This window comes from Scyliorhinus canicula, chromosome 8, assembly GCF_902713615.1.
Source record: "Scyliorhinus canicula chromosome 8, sScyCan1.1, whole genome shotgun sequence".
Taxonomy (NCBI): domain Eukaryota; kingdom Metazoa; phylum Chordata; class Chondrichthyes; order Carcharhiniformes; family Scyliorhinidae; genus Scyliorhinus; species Scyliorhinus canicula.
The window spans coordinates 194141458-194165293 of NC_052153.1; the positions used below are offsets into that span (position 1 = coordinate 194141458).

General features: G+C 49.4%; 1 protein-coding gene across 3 annotated transcripts in view; it reads right to left on the reverse strand.

Annotated features, from left to right (window-relative positions):
* Window positions 1-23836, reverse strand: part of LOC119970786 (FYN-binding protein 1) — a 247562-nt gene that overhangs the window by 85321 nt on the left and 138405 nt on the right. For all 3 annotated transcript variants that reach the window (XM_038805959.1, XM_038805957.1, XM_038805958.1), the window contains exons 4-7: window positions 15246-15337; window positions 12140-12177; window positions 11112-11158; window positions 2631-2757 (exon numbers count right to left, since the gene is read on the reverse strand). In XM_038805959.1, coding sequence (XP_038661887.1) covers window positions 2631-2757; window positions 11112-11158; window positions 12140-12177; window positions 15246-15337 — 304 coding nt within the window. The remainder of the gene's footprint in view (window positions 1-2630; window positions 2758-11111; window positions 11159-12139; window positions 12178-15245; window positions 15338-23836) is intronic.

The window sequence follows — 23836 nt, forward strand, 5'->3', positions numbered from 1 at the left end:
CATGGCCTCTCCCATGGCCTGTCTGCCCTCTCCCATGGCCTGTCTGGCCTCTCCCATGGCCTGTCTGGCCTCTCCCATAGCCTCTCCCATGGCCTCTCCCATGGCCTGTCTGGCCTCTCCCATGGCCCGTCTGGCCTCTCCCATGGCCTGTCTGCCCTCTCCCATAGCCTCTCCCATGGCCTGTCTGGCCTCTCCCATGGCCTGTCTGGCCTCTCCCATGGCCTGCCTGGCCTCTCCCATGGCCTCTCCCATGGCCTGCCTGCCCTCTCCCATGGCCTGTCTGGCCTCTCCCATGGCCTGTCTGCCCTCTCCCATGGCCTGTCTGGCCTCTCCCATGGCCTGTCTGGCCTCTCCCATGGCCTGTCTGCCCTCTCCCATGGCCTGTCTGGCCTCTCCCATGGCCCGTCTGGCCTCTCCCATGGCCTGTCTGGCCTCTCCCATGGCCTGCCTGCCCTCTCCCATGGCCTGCCTGCCCTCTCCCATGGCCTGTCTGGCCTCTCCCATGGCCTGTCTGGCCTCTCCCATGGCCTGTCTGGCCTCTCCCATGGCCTCTCCCATGGCCTGTCTGGCCTCTCCCATGGCCTGTCTGCCCTCTCCCATGGCCTGTCTGCCCTCTCCCATGGCCTCTCCCATGGCCTGTTTGGCCTCTCCCATGGCCTGTCTGCCCTCTCCCATGGCCTCTCCCATGGCCTGCCTGGCCTCTCCCATGGCCTGTCTGGCCTCTCCCATGGCCTGTCTGGCCTCTCCCATGGCCTGTCTGGCCTCTCCCATGGCCTCTCCCATGGCCTGTCTGCCCTCTCCCATGGCCTCTCCCATGGCCTGTCTGGCCTCTCCCATGGCCTGCCTGGCCTCTCGCATGGCCTCTCCCATGGCCTGTCTGCCCTCTCCCATGGCCTCTCCCATGGCCTGTCTGGCCTCTCCCATGGCCTGTCTGGCCTCTCCCATGGCCTGCCTGGCCTCTCCCATGGCCTCTCCCATGGCCTGTCTGCCCTCTCCCATGGCCTGTCTGGCCTCTCCCATGGCCTGTGTGCCCTCTCCCATGGCCTCTCCCATGGCCTGTCTGCCCTCTCCCATGGCCTGCCTGCCCTCTCCCATGGGTGCAGGGAGGCTGAAGCAGGAATTCTCCTGGCATTGATGGCGCTATTTCACCAAGTCCGCGAGGTCTGAATCGAGGCTGGGCCGCCAGACGTAGCTCATGGAGGATTTTCATTTCAGATACCCCAGGGTGACCATTATTTAGTTCCATTATTATCAGGAGCCGCTGGGCAGCACGGTGGCCTAGTGGTTAGCACAACCACCTCACGGCGCTGAGGTCCCAGGTTCGATCCTGGCTCTGGGTCACTGTCCGTGTGGAGTTTGCACGTTCTCCCCGTGTCTGTGTGGGTTTCGCCCCCACAACCCAAAAATGTGCAGAGTAGGTGGATTGGCCACGCTAAATTGCCCCTTAATTGGAAAAAATAATTGGCTAATCTAAATTTAAAAAAAAAAAAAAAAAATTATCAGGAGCCGCGCTGGGCGAGGGCCAACTACCCGGGACCCCCAGAGAATGACACCGCCCTCAACACCGACCTCGTCCCTCTTGGTCAGACAGGGTTTCATTTCTGAAATGACTCAAATGCGGCTTCAAATGAGGGAAACCCCCCCCCCCCCCCCCCGAGGCCAAAACAAGTTGCAACGGGCCGTTGAATAGCGAGATTATCCGCACTGCTGCCGGCAAGAAACCGGGACGGGCCCAAAACGGTACAGAGAGGGCGGGATTCACCATCCCCGTTTTCCGCACGCCGCCATCAGCGGGATTCTCCGTTCCCACAGCTGACCAGCAGGGTTTCCAATTGTGACCGCCCCATTGCCGGTGGGTGTGGGTGCGCTGCCGGTGGACTGGACGATCCCGCCGACGGAGAACGCCGCTGAGATTTTGTCCGGTTAAATTGCGCCCGAGGTTTCCGAATGCCGTTTGATTATCAACCCTTCTGCCACTGGAAACAGTTTCTCCTTGTTTACTCAACCTAACCCGCCATGCCTTTGAACACCTCCAATAAATTTACCCTCAACCTTTTTGCAGGGCACGGTGGAGGAATTCACCCACCAAGAAAATGTAGTCGATTTTTTTGTGTGTGATGTTTGGTCAATTTAAATTGATACTTGACCTTTATGTACCAGGATTGACCTGAAGTTGCCATAAATTAAAGATGAATGTGCTGTGAGTAAAGCCCAGAGAGAGACTATCACACAGCGGAATCTTCTGCACTCCCCCGTGGTGAGCTTGGATGTGGGAGGGTGGGAGGGTGGTGCGCTGGAACCCTACCATCTTCTTGTCTCCACCAAATGAAAAAAAATGGGTCAAGCAGATGCAATAGTAACTGGCAAAGACACCTGAATAATTGCTTTAAAAAAAAACATTGTGCGGGGTGTTAGGGAAAGAGCAGGTTAGTGGGTCTAATTGAACAGGGGCTAGCACAGACATGATGGGCGGAATGGTATGCATGATTCTAACATTCACTGGGCACCATTCACCGAGAGAAAGAAGCCTCAATGGAGAGGCGGCTCATTTGCTAAGAATCAGTTCTTATTCAGTATATGGAACGTTAATTTGAGCTCATCGGGTATTCATTCAGAATAACACTCATTACCTTGAATTTCTTCCGCATGTCCTGCTCTCTCTTTTCTTTATCCCTCTGCTCTTTTCTCTCTAGTTCTTGTCGTCTCTTCTCCTCCTTCTCCTTTTTCTTCTCCTCTTCTTTCAGTTCCTTCAGCGACCTTTTTGGACAAGGGAAATAAATCACGTTGACGAACCTCACGTGTTGATTAGAATCGATCCGGGACCAGATCGGGAGGCCAGGTTCGCAACGTGGAGTAGAGAGGCCGGGGATGTGGTGCCTTCGATTGTATCTGACTGAAAACCAGGCTTGGAATGGGTGAGAAATGTCAGTCAGGCGACAATAGGTGGAGCATTCCCTATCGTCGGGTGCAGGGAGTTTAAGACTGGGACAGTGTGCGTGTGGGATTCGGGGTCAGGTTTCATTGAAGAAAATTCTTCGAAAACCTCAGTAGCGGATACTTTCCCACGATGAAACATAGAAGTGTCTATTAATTTCCCTTTTGGGTCAGGGCAACCAAGGCGGTTCAGCCAACTGAATCCGATCGGGAATTCAGAAGAAACATCTTCGCCCAAAGAGCGGTGTGGAACTCGTTACCACAGGGACTGACTGAAACAAATAGATTCATCTGAGGGGAAACTACACAAGCGTATGAGGGAGAATGGAATAGAGGGTTATGGTGGTAGATTTCTTTTTATTCATTCACGGGATGTGGGGGTCACTGGCTGGGCCAGCATTTATTGCTCATCCCTGAGGGCAGTCAAGAATCAGCCAAATTATTGTGGGTCTGGAGTCACATGTAGGCCAGACCGGGTAAGGACAGCAGATTTCCTTCCCCTAAAGGACATTAGTCAACCAGACGGGTTTTTACAACAATCGCCAATGGTTTCACCATTAGACTTGTCATTCCAGATTCTTTTTATCGAATTCAAATTTCACCATCAGCCGTGACGGGATTAGAACCCGGGTCCCCGGAGACTGACCCTGGGTCTCTGGATTGCTAGTCCAATTGACAATACCGCTGCGCCACTGCCTCCCCCTGAGCAAAGGCCGGCATGGGCTTGTTGGGCCAGTTGACTGCTTCTGTGCTCGTTCTCCTACACAATCCTACATAAAGCACATTCCACCCACAGCCAGATCAGTGGAAAATACAAAGCTGATCCCAGTAAATGTGATCAGGAAGCTGTCCGACTCTTGTAAAAGCCCAAGTTACAGTAATGCCCTTTAGGGAAGGAAATTTGCTGTCCTTACCCAATCTCGACTACACATAAGTCTCCTGTAAAGGCTCTTTTTACAGAGAATTAAACAGATCTGGAAATAAATCATTTAACAAACCTCTGAGCGACAATTCAAAGGTTAGCGCAGAAACGATTAAGAGACGATTTCATCGGGATGTTCAAAATTCTTCTCAATTCCATGGAATCTCTGCAGTGCAGCAGGAGGCCATTCGGCCCATCCTGACTCTCCGAAAGTGCACTCGACCTAGGCCCACTCCCACCTCCCTATCCCTGTAACCCCACCTAACCTGCAAATCTTTGGACTGTGGGGGAAACCAGAACGCCCGGAGGAAACCCACGTAGCCGCGGGGAGAACGTGCAGACTCCGCACAGACAGTGACCCGAGGCGGGAGTTGAACCTGGGTCCCTGGCGCTGTGAGGCTGCAGTGCTAACCACTGTGCCACCTATAGGATGACTTTGGCTGAGCCGCCGATGTAGAACTGACAGCAATGGGAAAATATTTGCCATTGAGCCACTAGTGGTTACAGTAGAAAGTTCACCAGCACCAACGGAGGTTGAGGGGCGACCTGATAGAGGTCTACAAAATTATGAGGGGCATAGACAGAGTGGATAGTCTGAGGCTTTTCCCCAGGGTAGAGGGGTCAATTACTCGGGGGCATAGGTTTAAGGTGCGAGGGGCAAGGTCTAGAGGAGATGTACGAGGCAAGTTTTTTTACACAGAGGGTAGTGGGTGCCTGGAACTCGCTGCCGGAGGAGGTGGTGGAAGCAGGGACGATAGTGACATTTAAGGGGCATCTGGACAAATACATGAATAGGATGGGAATAGAGGGATACGGACCCAGGGAATGTAGAAATTGTAGTTCAGATGGACAGCATGGTCGGCACGGGCTTGGAGGGCCGAAGGGCCTGTTCCTGTGCTGTACTTTTCTTTGTTCTTTTTGTTCTACCTTCTCAAGGCAACTACGAATGGGTAATGAATTCCAACACTGCCGGCAATGCCCACAATGGTTTTATTAAAACGCCATTGCAGAAAAGGGAGATTGCGGCAGTATGAGAACCAGGACACACAATATGGAGATGTATACTCCTTAAATACTGAAGAATATCAGAGCAATCATCAATGCAGCATGTCATTAGCATCCATGGCTCCCTTCTGTTTAAACTAGGTGACAGTGTATCACAGATTCAAATTTGGATAGATTAGAAAGTTAACTTTCCTTTTTGTTTTTATATAACCTGTTATATAACAGGGGCTGGTTTAGCTCACTCAGCTAAATCGCTGGCTTTTAAAGCAGACCAAGCAGGCCAGCAGCACGGTTCGATTCCCATACCAGCCTCCCCGGACAGGCGCCGGAATGTGGCGACTAGGGGCTTTTCACAGTAACTTCATTGAAGCTTACTCGTGACAATAAGCGATTTTCATTTCATTTCATATAGGCCAGAGCTGCAGCGTGTAATATTCTGCAAGGCTCTGTGATCACTAAGGAAACGAGTGAGAGAGTGTTTGGTTTGGGGAGGAATGTTGACCAGGACTTTGGGGAAGAGCTTCACTGCTCTTTGTCCGAAAGTGCCGCGGGATCATTTATATCCAGCTTGAGAGTCAGACAGAACCTGAGCTGTAAGTCACATCCTGAAGGAAACAGCATGAGCAAGGCAGTACTCCCTCGGTACCCCCCTATCAGCGTCAGTCTGGGCTCTGTGGCGAGACTGCAGAAGTTGAGAGCAGAAGAGGAGACTTAATAGAGGCGGCCAAAACCGTAAATGGAGTAAATGAGGAGAAACTGTTCCTTGTGGAAGGTGGGTCCGTAACCTGAGGACACTGATTGGCAAATGAGCGAGAGGTGATGTGAGGAGTCATTTTATTTTACACTATGAATTGGTGTGACCTGGAATCCACTTCTACACACTAGAGTGTGGAGGAAGCAGTTTGAATAGTAACAATCAAGAGGGAATTGGATGAACACTGATATGGAAAACAAAGTGACAGTGCTGTGGAGGAATAGGAAGGGGAGCAGGGTATTGGACATGTCGACTGCAGAGCTGGCATTGACATGTTGGGTCACATGGCTGCATTCTGTGACGCTCCGAGAGTGGGGCATGCAGAGCGCCAACAGGTGTCACAATAAGGTTTAAGCGCACAATGTATTACCCCATGGATTGTGAAATGGTTGATGTCACCCCCTTGTGGATTGAATTTGTCTCTATTTCCTTCTCCATCGACTTCAACAAACATGTTTTATTTCACAGAGACTTTATTCAACCAGATACCAATTTAGTTCAACTCCCTCTTACCCTCTCTTCCCCAAGACTTTCCCTTCTTATCTGCCATCTTACTTCTCTTCTACTTTCCCCTCCCCTGCCCCCCCATCACCCCACCCCCCACATCTCCATTCCCTCCTACCAGCCCTGTAAATCTCACTCTGTTTCTTATCAATCACAGTTCAGAGCTGGCAGTGCTGTGCGTATTGTAACATGATGCTGTACCAGGCTTACAGGCTGGCGTTTTCCGCCCTCGTTTTCGGTGGGCGGGAATAGCGGCAGGTTAGATAATCCGGCGGGAATCACAGAGCGGCTTCCACACTGGTGGGATTTCCTCGCTGAATTGCCCCCACCCCCTGCCGATGACATACCGGGGTTCCCGCCATGCAATGATGAGAATCCCATTACCATACATTTTAATATGGTTGGCGGTCTTACCCGCCGCTCTGTAATCCCCCCCCGCGTTAGGGCTCCCACTTTCTGCTGGAGTGACGTCACATCGGTGGCGTTGACAACAGGTTTTGTAAAATGGGAACTTGGTGAATGGTCCTTACTGAGGGTGCACAGCACCCCCAATGGGGAAAGGGTCATGACTGGCAGTACCCTGGGCACTGCCCCATGGCACTGCCAGGGGGCAATGTTGGGGGGAGGCAGAGCGTGGTTGGGGAGGTTCAGGGTTGGGGAATGTTCCTGGGGGGGGGGAAGCATGTCCGTGGAGGGATCCTTTCTATGTTTTAGTTAGATTGGGCACCCTTTATAAAGATCTCCTGAAAGCGGAGGGTTCTGGTGGATGAGGGTGCCCCACCAGCAGGTTATCATGGGACCTGCCTCCAGTATTAGAATCCCACCATTGCTAGATGGCGAAATGTGATTGCAACAAAAACCTGGAATTAAAAATCTAATGATGACCATGAAACCATTGTCGATTGTCATTAAAAACCCATCTGGTTCACCAATGCCCTTTAGGGAAGGAAATCTGCCATCCTTACCCGGTCTGGCCTACATGTGACTCCAGACCCACAGCAATGTCATTGACTCAGGATTAGCCTCTCAGTTCGAGGGCAATCAATGGTGCTGTGGAAGGGGCCTCTGGAGTTGCTGCAGTGCATCTTTTGGATGGTGCGTGCGCCTGCTTCTTTGCATTGGTGGTGGAGGGAGTGGATGTTGGAAGTAGTGGATAGGCTACCATTTAAGTGGAATGCCTTGTCCTGGATGGTGTTGAGCTTCTTGAGTGTTGTTGGAGCTGCAATCATCCAGGCAAGTGGAGAGTATTCCATTACATTCCTGATTTGTGCCTTGTAGATGATGGACAGGCTTTGGGGGGTCAGGAGGTGAGTTACTCTCCGCAGAATTCCCACCTTTTACCTGTTCTTGTCGGCACAGTGTGTATATGGCGAATCCATTTCAGTTTCTGGTCATTGGTAACCACCAGGATGTTGATAGTGGGGAATTCAGTGACGGTTATGCCATTGAATGTCAAAGGGCGATGGTTAGTTTCCATGGACGGGATTCTCCTATTGGACGGCTAAGTGCCGATGCCGGGGTAAAAACGGGAGTGTGATCACCATTTGGTGACCCACAGTGGGGTAGCCCACGCAACTCCAGCCTGCCGATCCCTGCATGAAACCGGCGCCGCGGAGTCCGCGCATGCGCAGTGGCCTTCTTCCCCGCACTGGCCCCGACGCCAAATGGCACAGGGCGACAGGAGCCGGCACGAAGGAAAGGAGGCCCTCTGACAGAGAGGCCGGCCCGTTAATTGGTGGGCCCCGATCGCGGGCCGGGCCACTACGGAGGCCCCCCCCCCGGGGGTCGGAACCCCCCTGCCCCCCCCCCCCCCCCCCCCACAGGCTGCCTCCTGACCCTTCAAGGCCGAGGTCCCCCCTCGGGGGCATCGTGGCGTATTGGTAATTTCACTGGACTAGGAATCCAGACGACAAGGCTAATGCTCTGGCGACAGGGGTTCAAATCCCACTGCTGGAGGAATTTAAATTCAATTAACAGAAAATTCTGGAATTGAAAGCTAGTCTCAGTAATGGTGAACTTAAATCCATCATCGATTTTTGTAATGTCTCATCTTCTGGGTTTATCTGATCCGGCCTACATTGAGTCCAGACCTCCAGCCATTTGGCTGACTCTTAACTGCCCAATGAAATGGGCTAACAACCACTCAGCCAATGGCAAATAAGCATGGGCAACAAATGCTGGTCTTGCCCACAATACACCAAAGAATATAAAAAATATAGAGAGGTGCCTAGAACTGGATGCAATATCCCAGTTGAGACCAAACCAACGTTTAGTACATTTTTAAACATAACTCTGTGCCACTATTAATGTAGCTTCGGATACTGTAAGCTTTAATAACCGTGCTGTCCACCTGTCCTTTCACCTTCAAGGACTAATATACACCCAGGCCTCTCTGCTCTTGTACTCCCTTGTAGAATTGTAACTTCAAACTTCATTGCAGTGATATTTGTCTGCCATTTGTTTGTCCATTCCACCATCCTGCCTATGCCCATTTGAAGTTCTTCTCCATCTCCCAGGTCACAATGTTCCCAAGTTTGATATCATTTGTATATGCAGTGTGCTGTACACCATGGTATACGCTGGGGGAGCAGGGTTACAAACACCAACCCTTGGGGAAGTCCACCATAAACCTCCCTCCAACCCAAAAACATGTATTAAGCACTACTGTCTCCTGTCGCTCACTCAGCTTTGTACCCATGTTACTCCCACGTTACTACTGCCCCTTCCAGTCATGAGCTATAACTTTGATCACAAGTCTGTTGTACAGAAGGGTCACGAATGCCTTTTGCAGATCCATGTACATCGCATCAACAGCATTATTCATCTAGACCAACCTCATGAAAAAAAATTCCACCAAGCTAGTTAAACACAATTTTCCTGTAACAGATTCATGCTGGCTTTCCTGAATTAACCCTCACTTGCCCAAGTGCCTATTAATTTTGTCCTCATATATCATTTCTAGAAGCTTCTTCACCACCGAGGTTAAATTGACTGGCCTGTAGTGACTCAGCTTGTCTTTACAACCTGTTTTGAACAATGGTGTGACTTTTGCAATTCTCCAATCCTCTGGTACCACTCCCGAATCGAAGGAAGACGGTGCCTCTGCAATTTCCACATCCGGGCCTGCTGCCGTATCTACTTCAAGCCTCTGCAGCACCTTCTCCTTATCAATTTTTCACCCTTCTCATGTCTGAACTGCCTCTTCTTTCACATGACATGTGCAACATCATCTTTCTTGGTAAAGACAGAGGCTTAGAACTAATTTACTACCTCAGCCACATCTCCTGCCACCATGCGTGAATCTATTTTTGGTCCCTATTCAGCCTAATCACCCTGGCGCTCGCCCCAGTGACCCAGGAATCTAAAGCCCAGTCCCTTGCCACACATTAATCTACTTTATCTTCCGACTTCGAGGAGGTGACTAGGTACATAGACGAGGGAAGTGCAATTGATGTAGTCTACATGGACTTCAGTAAGGCTTTTAACAAGGTCCTGCATTGGAGTCTGATCAAGAAGCTAAGAGCTCATGGGATCCAGCGCCATTTGGCAAATTGGATCCAAAATTGCCTTCATGGAAGGAGGCAGAGGATGATGTTTGAAGGTTGATTTTGTAACTGGAAGGCTGTGCCAGTGGTTTACCACGGGGATCTGTGCTGGGCCCTTTGCTGTTTGTGTGTACATTAATGATCTAGATGTGAAAGAGGTATGAACAGTAAGTTTGCAGATGACGTGAAATTGGTGGTGTGGTGAATAGCCAGGAGGAAAGCCTTAGATTACAGGCCGATATAGACGGGCTGGTCAGATGGGAGGACTAACAAGGCAAGGGATTATACAATGAACGGTAGAACGCCAGGAAGTACAGAGGATCAGAGGGACCTTGATGTGCATGTCCAGAGATCCCTGAAGGCAGCAGGATACGGTAGATAAGGTGGTTAAGAAGGCATATGGGATACGTGCCTTTATTAGCTAAGGCATAGAATATAAGCAGCACGGTAGCATTGTGGATAGTACAATCGCTTCACAGCTCCAGGGTCCCAGGTTCAATTCCGGCTTGGGTCACTGTCTGTGCGGAGTCTGCACATCCTCCCCGTGTGTGCGTGGGTTTCCTCCGGGTGCTCCGGTTTCCTCCCACAGTCCAAAGATGTGCAAGTTAGGTGGATTGGACATGATAAATTGCCCTTAGTGTCCAAAATTGCCCTTAGTGTTGGGTGGGGTTTACTGGGTTATGGGGATAGGGTGGAGGTGTTAACCTTGGGTAGGGTGCTCTTTCCAAGGGCCGGTGCACACTCGATGGGCCGAATGGCCTCCTTCTGCACTGTAAATTCTATGATATTCTATGATAAGAGCTGGGAGATTCTGACGGAGCTGTATAAAACACTGATTAGGCCACAGCTAGAGTACTGTGTGCAGTTCTGGTCACCGCACTGTAGGAAAGATGTGATTGAACGAGAGAGGGTGCAGCGGAGATTCACCAGGATGTTGCCTGGGATGGAGCGTTTCAGCTGTGAAGAGAGGTTGGGTCACCTGGGTTTGTTGTCCTTGGAGCAGAGATGGCTCAGGGGAGACCTGATTGAGGTGGACAAAATCAAGAGGGACAATAGATGGGGTGGATAGGGAGAAACCTTTCGCTTTAGTAGAGAGGTCAATAACCAGAGGACATAGATTTAAGATGAGGGGCAAGGGATTTAGAGTGAACTTGAGGTAAAACCTTTTCACCCAGAGGGGAGTGGGAACCTGGAACTCGCTGCCTGCAAGTATGGTAGAGGCGGAACCCTCACAACATTTAAGAAACATTTAGATGAGCGATTGAAATGCCACAGGCTACGGACCAAATGCTGGAAAATGGGATTAGAATAGATAGGTGCTTGACGGCTAGCACAGACACGATAGGCTGAAGGGCCTCTGTCCGTGCTGGAAAACTCTGTGACTGTGCATATAATATGCCTACCGCACAAGAACAAATAAAACACAGCACTCAGTTCAAAGGTTTACCTGTAGTTGTCCAAATCTTCATACATTTCTCCATCAGACTCATCCTTCTGAAATAAAGAAAGGCAATTTTCTCTGATTTTAAACCAACAGTAAGACGGTAACACTTGTGCACACCCAAACTCACAACACAAACACAACCTCCCGCGGCCTGAGGATGTGCAGGTTGGGTGGATTGGCCGTGATAAATTGCCCTAGGTGTCCAAAATTGCCCTTAGTGTTGGGTGGGGTGACTGGGTTGTGGGGATGGGGTGGAGGTGTTGACCTTGGGTAGGGTGCTCTTTCCAAGAGCCGGTGCAGCCTCGATGGGCCGAATGGCCTCCTTCTGCACTGTAAATTCTATGATAATCTATGATTAATCTAGGACAAAGGTTCGGCACCACATCGTGGGCCGAAGGGCCTGTTCTGTGCTGTATTTTTCTATGTTCTATTTTTAACCCTGCACTGATTCCCGGACCTAATCTCCACCCCACCCCCACAGGATACGGGGTGACCTACTCCCTACCGCAGAAATATCAGGGGCATTTTACACCCCCCCCCCAGCCCTCACCACGCCCTCAACCCCATCCTCCATTGGAGGAGGGTTGCTCCCTTGGCAGTGCCCCCTTCTCTGTTCACCTCAATGCCCATTGGCACTGCCAGGGTGCCAGGTATAAATACCAAGCCTCGGCCCTCGTCCCCGGGGCCTCCACGCACCTCCTCGGTCCTGGCGTGGTCATCGCGACTGGGTTTTGTTTGCACTACAGCGTAAAGCCTTTTAATTATATTGAAATACATGTAAATTTATAGAAATCAGGATCATATAGAGTAGATCACGTCACTGGCAGGGTGGTGGGGAGGGTGTTGGGAGGGAGTGGTGGGAAGATCTCAAACTATTATGGCCCTCTCACGCGATTTAGCAGCCATAATGGGATTTGCGCCACGGCTAACAGACCCGACCTCGCGTGCTGGTGAACTCGGTTTCTCTCCAGAGATGCAGCCTGACCTGTTGAGTATTTACAGCATTTTGATTAGGACAATAGAAATCTTACCTCCTCAGGATTGTTGGAGGTTGCCTGAATCCTGCGATCTGAAATGGTAAATGTAGTGTGAGAAAAGTATAAACAAAGAATAAATAGTACAGATTGCTCAAATTAAAAATTCCTGATTCACTCTTCAGACAACACGTCTTCATTCCAATGTGTCCACTGTTTGACTACCTAATTGTCTCCCAGGCTTAACGTCAGTTTGAATGCCTATACCCATATTGTGTGGTTGTCTCGGTCAATATTTTCTGCTTTTAGTTTCAGATTTCTGCAATTGCAATTCTTGATAATTAAAAAACGTTGTGTTAAGGTGACTATAATATGCTAGAATTCTTCATCGAGATGGAGAGTGATGTTGTTGGTTCTGAAACTAGGGTCCTGAATCTTAATAAAGGAGACGGCGATGATATGGGCAGCACGGTAGCTCAGTGGTTAGCACAGTTACTTCATAGCTCCAGGGTCCCAGGTTCGATTCCCGGCTTGGGTCACTGTCTGTGCGGAGTCCGCACGTTCTCCCCGTGTCTGCGTGGGTTTCCTCCGGGTGCTCCGGTTTCCACCCACAAGTCCAAAGGGGCTGTTTAGCTCACTGGGCTAAATCGCTGGCTTTGGAAGCAGACCAAGCGGGCCAGCAGCACGGTTCGATTCCCGTAAGAGACTCCCCGAATAGGTGCAGGAATGTGGCGACTAGGGGCTTTTCACAGTAACTTCATTGAAGCCTACTCGTGACAATAAGCGATTTTCATTTTATTTTTTTCAAATATGTGCAGGTTAGGTGGATTGGCCTCGCTAAATTGCCCTGAGTGTCCAAAAAAGGTTAGGTGGGGTTACTGGGTTATGGGGATTGGGTGGAGGTGTGGGGTGTTCTTTCCAAGGGTCGATGCAGACTCGATGGGCCGAATGGCCTCCTTCTGCACTGTAATTCTATGTCTATGTCTATATGAAGCGTGAGCCAGCTACGGTCAATTGGGGAATGTTACTGAAAGGGATGACAGTGGATAGGGCATGGCAAACATTCAGGGAACTGCGACAATTGTTTATTCCTGTCTGGCACAACAGTAAACTGAGAAAGGTGGTCAATCCATATCTTACAAGGGAAATTAGAGACAGTATTCAATCCAAGGAAGAGGCATACACATTGGACATGAAAAACAGCAGGTCTGAGGATGGGGAGCAGGTTAGAATTCAGTAAAGGAGGACCAAGAGATTGATTAAGAAAGGGAAAATAGAATACGAGGTCAAGCTTGCAGGGAACATAAAAACTGACTGGACAAGTTTCTATAGGTATGTGAGGAGAAGAAGATTGGTGATGAAATGGCTGAGCAACTAAATCCATAGTTTGGTTTTGTCTTCACAAAGAGGGACACAAATAACATATCAGATATGTTGGGGAATACAGGGGGCGGGATTCTGCGATCCTGAGTCTAAGTGTTGGCGCCGTCGGAAACACCATCACGTTTCTCCACGGCGTCAACACAGCCTCAGGTTCAGCAATTCTGCACGGCACGGCAGCGCGGCTACTGATCCCGGTGTCAAATGGGCGCCGCTGGATAGGCGCATGCGCAGTGGCTTCCTTCAGTGCGCCAGCCCCGACGCATCATGGCACAGGACTACAGGGGCCAGCGCGGACGAAAGGAGGCTGCCAGCCAGAGAGGCCGGAGGCCCCCCCCCCCCCCACAGGCCGCCCCCTGACCCTTCCACGCCGACTTCCCGCCGGCTGAGGGCAGGTGTGGACGGCGTCGGCGGGACTCGGCTTTTTTACGAGGGCCGCTCGGCACACCCCGGGCCGAGAATCGGCGGGCCGGCCGCGTAGAGTGGCCCCCAACCGGCGCCGCGCCAACCACGCCGGCGCCAATGGGGCCGGATCTCCGCGTGCCAGAGATGGGGCGGTGTGCCGCGACACGATTCGTACTGGTCGCTGGGATTTTCCGGCCCGACCCGGGGCTGAGAGAATCCCGCCCAGAGTTTAGTGAAAGGGAGGAACTGGAAGAAATCAATATTAGTCGGGAAATGGTGTTGGGAAATTGACGGGATTGAAGGACGATAAATGCCCAGGGTCTGATAATCTACATCTCAGAGGTGACCATAGAAAAAGTGGAAGCATTGCTGGTCATCTTCCAAGATTTTATAGATTCTGGAACAGTTCCTACAGATTGGTGGGTAACTAATGTAAATCCACTATTTCCATAGAGAAAGCAGAGAATAATGGATCAGTCACTGTAAATCATTGCTAGAGGGATGGAGTTTAAGACTAGGGAGGTTATGTTGCAATTGTATAAGGTGTTAGTGCGCCCACACCTGGAGTATTGTGTTCAGTTTTAGTCTCCTTATCTGAGAAAGGACGTACTGGCACTGGAGGGTGTGCAGAGGAGATTCACGAGGTTAATCCCAGAGCTGAAGGGGTTGGATTACGAGGAGAGGTTGAGTAGACTGGGACTGTACTCATTGGAATTTAGAAGGATGAGGGGGGATCTTATCGAAACATTTAAAATTATGAAGGGAATAGATAGGATAGATGCGGGCAGGTTGTTTCCACTGGCGGGTGAAAGCAGAACTAGGGGGCATAGCCTCAAAATAAGGGGAAGTAGAGTTAGAACTGAGTTTAGGAGGAACTTCTTCACCCAAAGGGTTGTGAATCTATGGAATTCCTTGCCCAGTGAAGCAGCTGAGGGTCCTTCATTAAATGTTTTTAAGGTAAAGATCGATAGTGTTTTGATGAAAAAAGGGATTAAAGGTTATGGTGTTCGGGCCGGAAAGTGGAGCTGAGTCCACAAAAGATCAGCCATGATCTCGTTAAATGGCGAAGCAGGCTCGAGGGGCCAGATGGCCTACTCCTACTCCTAGTTCTTATGTTACAGAGTAATGAGGATTGGGCTGTAAATGTTGGCTTCACCAGGGATGTCCACATTCCAAGAACGGTAAAAGAAAGTCCCCACAGTCAGAATTTAGTATTTCAATCCATCAGTTTGAGCTTGATTGAAATGCAGTGATAAAAGGCCAGTGCCTCACCAACTGCACCGTCCAGCTCCCACTTGCAGTTCTTGGATTATCCATTTACTTTTTTTTTTAACTCTCTCATTTCTTTCGGAAATCCTTCTTTTGAATCAGTCCTTACCTTCTGGCTTCACTGGTGGAAGAGGGGGTGGCAATTGCCCAACACTTTGAACGTCATCGTAGTTTTCGTCCTCTTCCTGTTCCGTTGTTGGGCTGTCAACAAGAAGGAATGGTTGTCAAGAGAAGTACAAATGGAGCATGAACCTTTCCCCTCTACTGCCTGGATAAGCCTGATCTTTTTCTTATAATGATTGCCATATCCACAAAGAAAAACAGACTTGCATTTCCACAGCGTGTCGTGTGAGAGTACCTTTAAGAAATGGGTGTTTATAAATGGGTGTGTATGAAAATGAAAATCGCTTCTTGTCACGAGTAGGCTTCAAGTGAAGTTACTGTGAAAAGCCCCTAGTCACCACATTCCGGCGCCTGTCCGGGGAGGCTGGTACGGGAGTGTATATAAATATCTGTAGTGAGAGTACCTTTAAGAAATGGGTGTTTATAAATGGGTGTGTATATAAATATCTGCAGTGAGAGTACCTTTAAGAAATAGGTGTTTATTACTGCAGTGATGTCAGAGAGTGGGTGGAGCTGTGCTGTCTGTCAGCTTTTTACTTTTGTTTTAGGCTGTTTGCTGCAGGGTGTGTTTTAGTTTCATTTTCAGAGCTGGATAGCTGCAGTCACAGCCAGAAGGTGTATTAGAGTCTCTCTCTGTAATCTAAAGACTGTAAATCGATCCTGGTGATTTAAAACTAATAACAGTAGTGACTTTAACCTGATGTGCTTCTGGTTAAAGGTGTTTTAAGTCTTATGGATGTTAAAAGGAAAGCTTAAAGGATTACTGAGTGTTGTAATCTTTGGGGGTTGTATTTGAATTAACGGTTGCTAAGATGTTCGCTGTATGTTTTACAAAGGTTACCTTGAGTTCATAGAATAAACATTGTTTTGCTTTAAAAAATACTTTTCCATTTCTGCTGTACCACACCTGTAGAGTGGGCCGTGTGCTCCCCATACCACAATCTAGTAAACGTTGTGGGTCAGGTGAACTCCATGATACACTTTGGGGTTCTCTAAACCCTGACCCATAACAAGTGCCTTTCACATTCTTAGAAGTCCCAGAGCACCTCATAGCGAGTTGATGCTTGAGAAGTATAATCACTGTTGTAGACAATGTGGCAGCCAATTTAAACAGAGCAAACTCCCACAAATGTCATTGCAGTAACTTATGGACTATATAAGAGACAGATACTCCATGAATCTTAAAGACAAATATAATAGAGAAACTACCTTTCATTGAATAATGACAGTATATACTGTAACAATAAATTCTCACTCCTCCTCATACTCTGATCGTTGTTATAATGACCAGAGTACAGTCACACAATACTGTAAAGGTCATTCCTGTTCATTCCAATATTTCCCCTTTTTTTCATTTTGACGTTCGTATTTTGATCCACGGATGATTAATGGACATGTGTCTTTAATTCAAGCAGGAGAGAACACTCTGCTAGTCTGTGCTGGTTTAAACAGAAGCTGCAGAGAGAGAGAAATGGGGTGGGACTCGGTTTGATTCATTGGCCGTACTCTGCCCGGTAACAGGCGGTGATTGGATTTTATCCCAGTGGAATGCTTTCCAGAGTCCCAAAGAGTTTGAGTTTGAATCCTGGGCACTTAGGGGGAAGTCCTACTTCTCATAAAATCATAGAATTTACAGTGTAAAAGGAGACCATTCGGCCCATCGAGTCTGCACCGGCCCTTGGAAAGAGCACCCTACCTAAGCCCACACCTCCATCCTATCCCCGTAACCCAGCAACCACACCTAACCGTTTTGGACATGAAGGGCAATTTTTCATGGCCAATCCACCTGACCTGCGCATCTTTGGACTGTAGGAGGAAACCGGAGCACCCGAAGGAAATCCACGTAGACACGGGGAGAAAGTGCAAACTCCGCACAGACAGTGACCCAAGCCGGGAATCGAACCTGGGACCCTGGAGATGTGAAGCAACTGTGCCGACCACTGTGCTACCGTGCTCCGCTCAAAATGCCTGCTCCAAGCGAATCCCTCTCCAAAAAGGCTGGTGGGAATGCTGCATTTCTGAACTTACAGGAAAACCATTGCAGGCTATGTAAAGAAAGTCCAGAACCTGCTACCTCGCTCCAGAAATCTGTGAGTCTGACAATTCAGAACTGCAGACAACTTGAATGAGTGAATGAATCTACAGTGAAGAATATTAACGGCTGAAAGCAGAAATTTTAACGTGCAAGCTTATTGTGGAGAAAGGTGTGCTAAAACTCACCAATCTGAGGCGAATACTCTTTTTCCATTTACTTAAGATTTTTATCCCTTCCCACCCTCTCTGTTTGTCTGTCTTGCGTCTGTGTGTGTCTGTGTGCATACAGGGTGGGGGGGGGGGAATTAAAGTGGGGAATTAGGTGCTAGTTAATAATTAACCAGTTGTATTTGCTGCGTATTTCATTCTAGTTCTTGTTATTAATAAACAGTAATTGTGTTTACATTTACAAACCTGGTGTCTGTAATTATTGGGCAGCCAAGGGTCAAAGACTTTGGGTATTTTTATAAGAATTATTGGTAAATTCAATTGTGCTGTGACTCAGGGTCAAGTGGGGTTTGAATTAACCACAGACTCGCTCAGGGAGTCGTAATAACACTCATTTTAAAATCACACCCTGGAGCAATGGATGGTGCAGTGACTTAACCCACTTTGTTTTCAGCTCTGGGATCAGTATAACTTAAGCTGATGGGATGCAAAGCTTTCCCCTCCGCTGGCTGCAAGAGTGGAAATGAAGTTGGATCACTCTCAACTGTGGCTTGGTTGAAGTGAATAGTATGGATTTATTTCAGGGGAAACTAATCAAGTATATGAGGGAGAAGGGAGTAGAGGGTTATGGTGGTAGACTTAGATGAGGGAGATGGGCAGAGACTCGAGTGGAGCCTAAACGCCAGCATGGAGTGGATGGGCTGAATGGCCTGTTTCTGAGCTGCATATCTTGTGTAATGCTGTGTTTTAACAATTAGCCAAACCCATAGAGTCATTATTGCACACGATCAGTAGGGGCTGGTTTAGCACACTGGGCTAAATTGCTGGCTTTGAAAGCAGACTAAGGCAGGCCAGCAGCACGGTTCAATTCCCGTACCAGCCTCCCCGAACAGGCGCCGGAATGTGGCGACTAGGGGCTTTTCACAGTAACTTCATTTGAAATGAAAATTAAAATCGCTTATTGTCACAAGTAGGCTTCAAATGAAGTTACTGTGAATAGCCCCTAGTCGCCACATTCCGGCACCTGTTCGGGAGAGGCTGGTACGGGAAGCCTACCTGTGACAATAAGCGATTTTCATTTCATTTCATTTCATTTCACAAGCACACTGTTCAGCCCATTGAGTCCATGCCAGAGACACACTGGGGAATAAATGGGATGTCCACGACCCTGTCCCATCACATGGCCAGATAAGTGAGCAGAGGCTCAAGCTATTTGGCTGGATTCATTTATTACCAAGTAATAGCGGGAATTACTACAGTGTAAATTCCATTGGCAAATCAATTGGTAGTGAGAGTGATAAAACGGGGAAATTCCGTTTGAAACTCTCTCAGTTGCAGTTAACATGTCTTCTAAAAGAACTTATTTACTTACTACTAGCTACTTACTCTGGTTCGTACAGGGCTGCACTCTGTGAAGTCAAAAATGGAGTGTAGGATATTGCCGAGTCCCAGACTGACAATGTTTAAGTAAGTACTCGAGACCTTGCCTTCCTACTCCATACATACATGTAATGGACAAACTGAGCCGAGACGGGGCAGTGACGATCTCTGGCCATTTTTCCAATCTGCTACACATAATCTTAATTGAGAATCCCAAGGGAGGGAGGTTGAACAGGGAAGTTTGGTTTCTAAAATCCATTTAAAAACAAACTTAGTTTGGATCAGACTTGATAGGAGGAGCTTTACTCAATTAAAAAAATATCAACATCAACAATAACTTGCATAGAAGGACAAGAGCAGCAGAGACCTGGGAACCCCACCACCTGGAGGTTCCCCTCCAAGTCACTCACCACCCGGACTTGGAAATATATCGGCCGTTCCTTCACTGTCGCTGGGGCAACATAGAACATAGAACATAGAACAGTACAGCACAGAACAGGCCCTTCGGCCCTCGATGTTGTGCCGAGCAATGATCACCCTACTTAAACCCACGTAACCCGTATACCCATAACCCAACAATCCCCCCATTAACCTTACACTACGGGCAATTTAGCATGGCCAATCCACCTAACCCGCACATCTTTGGACTGTGGGAGGAAACCCACGCACACACAGGGAGGACGTGCAGACTCCACACAGACAGTGACCCAGCCGGGAATCGAACCTGGGACTCTGGAGCTGTGAAGCATTGATGCTAACCACCATGCTACCGTGAGGCCTATCCTGGAACTCCCTCCCTAACAGCACAGTGGGTGTACCTGCACCTCAAGGACTGCAGCGGTTCAGGAAGGCAACTTACCACCACCTTCTGAAGGGCAACTCGGGATGGGCAATAAATGCTGGCCTAACCAGCAATCCCCATATATGAATAAAAAATAAAAAAATAAAAAATTATACAGTGCTTTTAACATAGTAAAATGCCCAAGGTGATTCATAAGAGTGTAATCAGACTAAATTTGGCACTGATCCACTTATTGAGACAGGAGATCTGTTTTCAGGAGTTCGGGAATATTAAAGGAGGATGGAGGGGTAGAAAGGAAAAGAGGTTTAGGTAGGGAAATCCAGAGATTAAGATGTAGGCAGCCGGAGGCACAGTCATCAACGCAGGAGTGATTAAAATCGGGAATGCTGAAGAAACCAGAAGTGGACGAGCACAGTGACTTGCAGAGTGATTTAAGGAGGAGTGCAGGAATTTTTATTTATTTTATTTTTTATGTGAATTTAGAGCACGTAATTCTATTTTTCCAATTAAGGGGCAATTTATTGTGGCCAATCCACCTACCCTACACATCTTTGAGTTGTGGGGGTGAGACAGAGGTAGAATGTGCAAACTCCATACGGCAGTGACCCGGGGCCAGGATCGAACGCGGGTCCTCAGCGTTGTGAGGCCGCAATGCTAACCACTGCGCCACCGTGTCGCCCAACAGTAATTTGAACATGAGGAAGAGAATCTTACAATCGAGGGCGGCGCGGTAGCACAGTGGTTAGCACTGCTGCTTCACAGCGCCAGGGTCCCAGGTTCGGTTCCCGGCTTGGGTCACTGTCTGTGCGGAGTCTGCACGGTCTCCCCGTGTCTGCGTGGGTTTCCTCCGGGTGCTCCGGTTTCCTCCCACAAGTCCTGAAAGACGTGCTGTTAGGTGAATTGGACATTCTGAATTCTCCCTCTGTGTACCAGAACAGGCGCCAGAGTGTGGCAACTAGGGTATTTTCACAGTCACTTCATTGCAGTGTTAATGTAAGCCTACTTGTGACAATAGTAAAGATTATTATTATTGGACCAGTAGCCAATATCGGGTAGTGAGATTTGAGGTGGCGGACGAACAGGACTTGTTATGTGATGGGACACGGGCAAAAAATTTGAATGAATTAACATTTATGGAGAGTGAGAGATGAGAGGCTGTCCCTATTGGGATGGGGGTGTTACTGGGAGGCCTACCATTTACTGCCTATCCCTGGCTGGGATTACTGGCAAGCCTACCATTTACTGCCTATCCCTGGCTGGGATTACTGGGAAGCCTACCATTTACTGCCTATCCCTGGCTGGGATTACTGGGAAGCCTACCATTTACTGCCTATCCCTGGCTGGGATTACTGGGAAGCCTACCATTTACTGCCTATCCCTGGCTGGGATTACTGGGAAGCCTACCATTTACTGCCTATCCCTGGCTGGGATTACCGGGAAGCCTACCATTTACTGCCTATCCCTGGCTGGGATTACTGGGAAGCCTTCCATTTACTGCCTATCCCTGGCTGGGATTACCGGGAAGCCTTCCATTTACTGCCTATCCCTGGCTGGGATTACTGGGAAGCCTACCATTTACTGCCTATCCCTGGCTGGGATTACCGGGAAGCCTACCATTTACTGCCTATCCCTGGCTGGGATTACTGGGAAGCCTACCATTTACTGCCTATCCCTGGCTGGGATTACCGGGAAGCCTACCATTTACTGCCTATCCCTGGCTGGGATTACCGGGAAGCCTACCATTTACTGCCTATCCCTGGCTGGGATTACTGGGAAGCCTTCCATTTACTGCCTATCCCTGGCTGGGATTACCGGGAAGCCTTCCATTTACTGCCTATCCCTGGCTGGGATTACTGGGAAGCCTACCATTTACTGCCTATCCCTGGCTGGGATTACCGGGAAGCCTACCATTTACTGCCTATCCCCGGCTGCCTCGGTGTTCGGTGGGGAACCGCGGTTACTTGGCAAAACCTGGAATAATTGCCGCTTTGTATTCAAATGGTTTCGAAACCATTGATGTTCCTCCCAGTCATAGAAAATAGTTTTTTGAGTAGTTGACCCCTCCCTCGATGCAAAGCGTTCCTTTGGACTTGGCAACCAGCGATCAGTGCACGTTACAATTCACTGTGTTCTTGGCTAAGGCAGTGGCTCTGCTTCCCAGGGAGGAGGCACTGATATGTTGGGTGTATGGAAACAATGAGGACTAGGGCCTGACTGTGCAGCTTTCTTACTGAGCTGGAGGATATCAACATTACCGAGTTACTGGGATTCGCCTTCCCGGGGGACAGACTCTCAGTTGGGAAGAGCTATTCCCCCTCCCTCTGGACCTCCCACACACAGTACAAGGCATTGGTGAGACCGCCCTTGGTGTACTGTGCGCACATTCGTTCCCCTTATTTGAGGAGGGATGTAGTTTCAATGGTGGCAGTTCATAGGTTCACTAGATTGATTCTAGAGATCGGGGCGGGATTCTCTGACCCTCCGCGCCAAAATCGTGCTCAGCGTGGGGACGGAGAATTACCCAAAATTGGCCCCCATGCCGCCACGCGATTGACGGTGACCAGAGAATCGCCGCCATTCGCACGCGCGCAATCAACGCGGCGCCGGTCGGGGACCGTTGGAAAAGGCCCCCCCCCCTGGCAATTCTCCGTGCTCGACGGGCCGAGTACCCGCCGGCGTGGTTCTAATGTGTTCTACCCGGCGGGAACTCGGAGAGGCGGCTGATGGGGGCGTTATGGTGGGGGGACGCGGGGATCGGACGCCACGGGAGGGGGGTAACTCGACGACGGGCAGGCCCGCGATTGGGGGCCACCGATCGGCGGGCCATCACGATCGGGAGCGACCTATCTTCCTCCGTGCGGACCCGCTGTGTGGCTCCGCCATGTCGGCGGCACTCGCTCCGAGGTAGGGCCGCTGTGCGGATGCGCAGACCCGCGGTCTGTCCAGCAGGGCCCCGCCGGCTGCCAGAGCTGCGGGACGCATGCCAGAGGCCTGCTAGCCCCCTGGAGAACGGGGAATAACCCCAGACTTTCGAGGAAAAAGTCCAGAGTGATTCTCCGGTGTATTCTGGTGGGCGTGGGGCTTAGTCCCCCAAAGGGAGAATCCCGCCCCAGGGGTTTGTCGTATGAGGAGAGATTGAGCAGTTTAGGCCAATACTGTCTGGAGTTTAGAAGAATGAGGGGAGATTAAATTGAGGTATACAAGATTCTAAAAGGCATGGATGAAGTAGACGTGGAGCTGATGCTTCCTCTTGTAGGGCATTCTAAAACGAGAGGCCATAGTTTTAGGATAAGGGGGAGCAGATTTAAAACAGAGATGAAATGAAAAATGAGAAAATGAAAATCGCTTATTGTCACGAGTAGGCTTCAATGAAGTTACTGTGAAAAGCCCCTAGTCACCACATTCCGGCGCCTGTTGGGGGAGGCTGGTACGGGAATTGAACCGTGCTGCTGGCCTGCCTTGGTCTGCTTTCAAAGCCAGCGATTTAGCCCAGTGAGCTAAACCAGCTAAACCAACCAGAGGAGATATCACTTCTCCCAATGGGTTGTGACTCTGTGGAATTCACTACCCCAGAGTGTGGTGGATGCCGGGACAGTGGGTAAATTTAAGGAGGAGTTAGACAGAGTTTGAATTGGAAATGGGTTGAAGGGTTATGGAGAACGGGCAGGACGGCGGAGTTGAGGCCGAGGGGAGATCAGCCATGATCGTATTGAATGGTGGAGCGGGATAGAGGGGCTGAATGGCCTTCTCCTGCTCCTGGATTCAAAGGGAAGATCACGGACTGCGAGCTAAATGAGTGAAGAGGCCCAGGAACATACAAATTCCACAAACAATTCATGGCAAGGCCTTTCTTACTGAATTCTGAAATGTTTGTGAATGCCTCTCTGTTATATTCTCCAAACACCCATCAGTTTTGTCTTGTACCTTGCTGCCGCTGTATAATGAAATGACCACCATCACTGCTTCCGTCATTTCAATGCTCACACATCATTCGACAGGAGACCACAGGACATTTCAAATCAGGCTATTTGATTAATTTGTGTGGTGTACCATAATAACCTCAGGTAACCTTCTTTCACATCCTGCCCTCCGCTTGACCTGACTCACCCATTCACCAACGGTTCAAATTGCTGTGTTTGGCTTTGACAAAGGGTCACCTGGACTCGAAACGTGAGCTCTTTTCTCTCCCTACA